The sequence below is a fragment of the Lotus japonicus genome, chromosome 2, assembly GCF_012489685.1.
Source record: "Lotus japonicus ecotype B-129 chromosome 2, LjGifu_v1.2".
Lineage (NCBI taxonomy): Eukaryota > Viridiplantae > Streptophyta > Magnoliopsida > Fabales > Fabaceae > Lotus > Lotus japonicus.
This window is the reverse complement of record NC_080042.1, coordinates 57961617-57968152: the sequence shown is the minus strand read 5'-3', so window position 1 is coordinate 57968152 and position 6536 is coordinate 57961617. Positions and strand designations below refer to the sequence as shown.

At 35.5% G+C, this 6536-nt stretch overlaps 1 protein-coding gene across 1 annotated transcript; it reads right to left on the bottom strand.

The window, feature by feature from the left end:
• Positions 1 to 2660: 2660 nt before the first annotated feature.
• Positions 2661 to 4009, bottom strand: LOC130738511 (probable carboxylesterase 18). Its single transcript, XM_057590501.1, has one exon. The coding sequence runs from the start codon at positions 3884 to 3886 to the stop codon at positions 2867 to 2869; it is 1020 nt and encodes a 339-aa protein (XP_057446484.1). The 5' UTR covers positions 3887 to 4009; the 3' UTR covers positions 2661 to 2866.
• Positions 4010 to 6536: the final 2527 nt, after the last annotated feature.

Here is a 6536-nt window from a genome sequence, read left to right as displayed (position 1 = left end):
TGAAAGTTTTTATTCAAGAGAAAGAAAGTGCAATGGTTGATTTATAAAAGGAGCTGACAGAAGTGAGGTTGCTTACTATTTTCCCTTTTATGTATCAATTTTAAATGTCATGAACTATTTGTCCAAGTCTCATGTAGTGCTTTTATGTAACTTAATTAAACATTGCAGGATGAGATCAGTGATTTTATTTAAAAATGGATTTATAAGAAAAATTAAAGCTCTTCAAAAACTTAATTAAACGCTGGTGTTGTGTATTATTCGTCGTGTGCTCTTTTGTGGCCATTGACCAAAAAGACGAACAAAAATGGTTTTGAACAAGTCGTTGGATCCAAAAAAAGACAAAAACATTAAATTAACGAAAAAGACAAAAAAGAGATACCACAAATTATTTTTCAGCTTTTAAATAATTCGTCCCTTAAGTAAATGTTTGAAGGTTCGAATTTTAACTTTTGTGAATAGAAAACTCTTTGACCAGTCACCTAGCGCGCATGTGTTTGCCTTTTAAAAAAAAAACCTTTTTGTGCCTTTCTCTTCATCGGTTGGTGTATTTTTTTTTTTTTTACAAATCGAAGAAAAGACAAACAGCTAAACTGAACAAACTAAACAAGAACGTCCTGACAAAGTAAGGACACGACAAACGCTTGAGGCAACCTCCACACCCGTCAGTTGCAATTAACTCGAACTGCATACTTGGCTAACGCATCTGCCACCATAGTTCGCTCTCGAGGGATATGACACACAAAAACATGCCAATTGCGTTGAACAAGCTCTCGAGTCTTCTGAATCATGTCTCTATGCCAAAAATGACTCACATCCTGCGACCCCGTCGCCACCGCCACCAACTCTGCACAATCTGAGAAACCCACCACCCTACAAAAACTCAAATGGCTCTAGCCATCATAAAGGGCTCGCACCTCCGCCAAGAAAGCATCACCAACTCCAGACACCACCGCAAACCCGGGTCAATGTATTCTGATTAGTTTGTTGTTTTGTTATAGCGTTCTCATGTTTAAATTAAATATTTTCTTTTCGTTTGCTTATAATTTGAGTCCCTTGCAAGTTTTGAATGTTATGTGTTTAGTGATGTGGTGTCCCTGCAGAAGAAGAGGAGAAGAAGAATAACCCTAATTTGTTGGGAATTTGGGTTGATTGGGGGGGGGGGGAATTGCGGTTAATTTTGGGGGGGGTGATTTTTTATTTTTTTAAAACTAAATTAGGGTTAGATTTGTTCATTGTTTTTATTTTTATTTATTTAAATTAAAATTTCTTATGTGTTATTTATTTTTTTAAATTCACATAAGCATGTTTAACACAGTTTCAGCAAACCAAATCACCACTCGTCGGAGCTCCGAGCTCTGGTGAGGACTTACTCCAGACATTTTACATAATAAATTTTTTTTATTGGGGTTTTGAGCTGTTTTGTCTTTCCATGTTCTGTTTTCTACTAGTCTATGGCCGCGTTTGGATAAACAGCTTAATTAAGCGCTTATGATCATAAGCGCTTATGACATAAGTGCTTATTCATAAGCTATTTTTAAAAATTTATTGAAAAAAATTAAAAATAAGCTGTGTATAAGCATAAGCTGTTTTTCATAAGCTATCCTGAGTAGCTTATGAAAATAAGCTGAAAATAGCTTATGGCAGACCATAAGCTGTTTGCATAAGCTCTCCCAAACACTGACATAAGAGCTTATGTTGTCAGATAAGCTCAAATAAGCTCTTCCAAACTGGGCCTATTTCTATTTTCTTAGCTACTTTGTTCTTTTTCGTTTCTTTAGCTGTCTGTACTGTTTCTTTTTGGGCCCCTTGGGATATGTCCCAGGCCCTTTCTTTGTGTGTTTTCTTGCTGGTTTGTCAAGCCTTTCAATACATTTCCTTTTCTTCTCAAAAAAATAAAATAAAAGATTTTTTGCAAAAAAAAATCTGATGAGGAACCGAGTTCAGACAGCGAGATAAAGACATAGACAAATTTGAGGATTAATCAAAAATATTTCACTAGATGCCAAGGTAAAATTATATAAGATCTACAAAATACTTAGTGAAAATGGAGGGAAATAGCACAAAACATATAACATAGTAATAATTATTAACAACTCATCTCTCAAGTGATCTGATTCAATTCGTAAGTAAATTATTTATTTAATTATTTTGTTATTAAAGGTATCTCACATTTGAGAGTCATTTGATTACTTATCCTTCAAAGTTAATCTAAGATGATGTTGAGTGAATAAACTTCTCCCAATAAATCATTCTCGATACGCACCAATTAATAATAGAACCATTTATTACTCCCTCCGTTACAGAAAATTTATAGTTTAAGGTTGTGGTACAAAGAGTAAGAAATCAATTATTAATAGTGTAATTTAACTAGATTGTCCTTATTTAATTTTACTAGTATGATGTGCAAATATTAAATTATACTTAGATAGAGAAGAATGTAATTAATAGAAAAGAGTTGTAGTTGGTTAATATGAAAGGTGATAAGTGAGAGAAAATGTATTAAATGAGGGTATAGGTGAAAAAAATTAACAAAAAATGCATTGGTTTTTTAAAACAACAAACATTTTAGGATATTGGAAAATGGTGCAAAACAACAAACTTTTTAGAACAGAGAAAGTAGATATTTAAAGAGTGAAAATATTTATTAGTTGTGCTAGAACTTATTCGTATGGAAATTTCTTTTGAACAGCTTAAACGACAACTCATTACATCAATAAATGTATACAAATCTTGGTGGGAGTGGTGGGGGATACATCCGCCCTTGCTGGTCGCATAAATCTGATACAATCCGAGCCTTCACATTGCTCATATGGAAGTGGCACATCAAAAGATATAAAAATCAACATCCAAATTTGATACAATCTAATTACTTCGCATTGGAAATTTGCTTGTTCATGAATTCCTTGACATGAGAAATCAACTGAGAAGCATCAAGCAAATCCGGAAAGATATAAAAACCATGAAACATGTTTGGATAGTCAATTAGCTGAGCCTCTTTCCCTGATTTCCTTAACCACTCATAGTACCTCACTTGCCAATCCCGCAAGGGGTCGAATCCGCCCACAATCACAAGTGTATTCGGGTAATCTAAACCTGAAATATCCTCAGCATTCGGCCCGCTCACATTAACCGCGTCATGGTCCCGGTTCGACCCGGTTGGCAAAAAAACCTTCCAATGCCAGTCAGATATATCTACCGAGATAAACGGAACCCGCTTGAGCCGGATCTCAGACCCGGTTCGCTCCTCTCCCCCGAAAAACGGTTGCAGCGAAATGAGCCCGATAATTTTAATACTTTGGAGCCTCTCTCGAGCGACCCGAACCGCCACGTGGTGGGCCAAGTTCCCGCCCGCACTGTCACCCGCCAAAAAACATTTCCTGACGTCAGCGGAACGGGGCAAAACGTCGCCGTTTTGGTCAATGAACTTAAGGGCATCAAATCCGTCCTCGTATTGGGTAGGGTAACAGTGCTCGGGGGCGAGACGGTAGTTGACGGAGACGACGACGGCGTGGAAGGAACGGCAGAACTGGCGGCAGACGGTGTCGAATTGGATCGACGACGGAGACATGAAGGAGAAACCTCCGCCGTGGAAGAACACAACGAGGGGAAGGGACGCGGCGGAGGAGGCGGCGGAGGGGGTAAAGAGGCGGAACCAGAGGTCGCGGGTGGGGTCCATGGTGACGTCGGAGGAGGAGACGCCGTCGACGGGTTTGGTGTTTGGGGGAACCTTGCGGTCGAGGAGGTTGAAGATGCGGCGGTTGACGGTGCCGTTGGAGCGGCGAGAGGTGTTGGAGAGGGCGGAGAGGAGGAAGATGGAGAGGCGAACATGCCATGGAAGCTTTGCCATGGTGGGAGGAGTAGTTGTTGTTGCTTCAGGCTCAGCCATGGTTGTGGGTTGCTGTAAGAGGAAACGAATTGAAGAAGGTGAGAGAAGCGGGGTGATGAAGGAAGCAAAGAGTGCGGATATGGTTGTGTCTTAAATAAGGATAAAATTAAGTACGTACACACTCCAAAGTCAAAACCCTACAAACAGGTAGATAAGAATTATTATTTTGTGAATGGGAAAGATAGGTGGATAGGAATTAAGTTTGAGTTATCTATCCATAAAGATACAACAAATAAGAAAAAATTAGCAGCACCTCAAGCAGCCACTCATTTTTATAATTTTTACCTTCATAGTTGCTTATTCACCTTAAGAAATATCTGATGATTGAAAAATGAATGAGTGCTTTGTTCACGATTTCCACCATTCCCAAGCAATTCCTTCTTTCAACAAGCAGAACCCTACAATTTCTCATGACATTTTGTTTTTGTATTCTTATAGGATCTATAACTGTCGTTTCTTTTTTTTTTTAGTAACTTGGAAAGATAAATCTGCACCCTTAATTGATTCTTAGACCCCTCTACTCAACTCATTCTATTCATCTGTTATTAATTATGATGATTATGCTATTATAATTATTTTTACACGGTTTGGACTTTGGAGTGAAATTAAAGTATGTGGGACTATTTTTCAGTTATTTTATTCAGATATTGATTGGTGGTCTGGTGTTTTAAGTTGGAATAATGTTACTCACACATCTCTCTTTTGAGGTGTGTGAGGTGGAATGATGAGAGAGATAGGAAGAAAAGAAAAAGTAAGGGAGAGAAAGTATGAGATGTGATAGATGGTAAGAGGAGAGAGATAGAAACAAAAAGATGTGGAAATGAAGTGTTTTAAAAATGAGGTGTGTATATATCATTACTCTTTAAGTTGCAGACATATATGAAAATATTGATTATTCTCTTTAAGTCTTCCTAGCGGTGTGACTAGATAGCGGGTTTTGTTGACGAACAACGGTAAGATGGATAGCTTCTGCGGAGGGAGGCATAATAGTGTGGTGGTGAATCGCACTTGAAGGGGGGATTTTGAGAATTCAAGTGTGGAGTTGGAGTCTCACATTTGTTAAGTATGAGTGATGAGAAGACTTTATTCGAGATGTGACTCATAGACCTAATGCCTTAATGTTTTGTGTGTTAAGATGTAGGTAACGTTTGGTAGACAAGTAGAAGGGAACGAAACAGGACATATGAGTTATGTTCTGTGTTTGTCATGCTTTTAAGATGGTACGGAACAGGACAAAAGACTCTAGAAGCGGAACACTTTGGTTCCATGGAAAATGGTGGAACGGAAGGGAACGAAACGGAACACTCTCTTAAAAGTTTTACACAGTCAAAAATACCCATAATTTATATTTGAATTTTTTTGTATCTAAATAGTTTTAAATCACTTCTTATAGTGAAAAGCACTTATTATATTTGTAGACAAAGTTAAATAATTTATGCTTTTAAAAAAAAATCACTTAAAATAAAATCAATTATTTTTCAAAAAAGGAAAATCATTTTTTTAAGCAGTGACAAACGAGTCAATTAGAGTTCGTTTGATTCAACTTATTTTAAAAAATCACTTTTTTGATAAAAAAAATCACTTATTTTAATCAAAAATCAATTTTTTGATAAAAAATCACTTATTTTAATCCAAAATCACTTATTTTAAATCCAAAAAATCATATTATGTTTGTTTCTTCTTTTTTTAAAAGCTGAAAACAAGTTATTTGAAAAAACTACTTTTAGCTTATCATAAAAATCTATTATGATCGACAATAGAAGATTAAAAAAAGTGATTTTTATTAGAGTAGTCAAACACAAATCAACTTATGCTTTTCTCAAAATCTCTAAATATTAATCTAAACAAACGCACTTAAAATAGCTTATAGAAATAATCAAATTTGTAAAGCACATTGAAACAACTTAAGTAATATATTAGTGATTATTTTAAAGAAATAAGTGATTATTTCATGAAATAAGCAATAACAAACAGTTTCTATGCATGTTCAACTTTTTTTATCCTCAATCAAATATTAAACATGCAGGGTTATATATGTAATTAAAATTATGGTTCTGTTCTAATGACTTGGAGTTACCAAACACAACCCACAGAAAATTATTGTCCTGTTCTGTCCCGTTCCGTTCTGTCTTGTTCCGTTTCGTCATCAAACGCTACCGTAGTGTCGATATCTCTTGGTGTTTTACTCTTCTGTCCATGGTGTCTCCTGTCTCCCAGTTTTAACAAAAGACAAAAACTTTCTGCTATATTGTAAGTTGTTAACCTTTCAATCACAAAGGTTTTACACAAGAATAACAACTTCTGTATAAAAACTTTGGTGAACTACTCTTGTTCACTTTTCGTTTCAAAATATATGTTATTTAAGCTTTTAGTTAATTTTTTAAAATATGTGTTATTTTACTTTCATCTACTATTATATCACTCATAAATTACTCAACCAATAATTATTACTTTCCTATTTAATACAACTCAACTTTAAATAAATATATTTCAAATTCTTAAACTGTGCATATCCCTTAAATAACATGTATTTTCAAACTCACGAAGTACTATTTTGTTTCCTCTTTCCTAATTTGAGTAATTTCTTACACCTCTTTTTTCTTAGCATTATTTTGTTAACACTCCATTACCCTACTACCTATAGTGCACG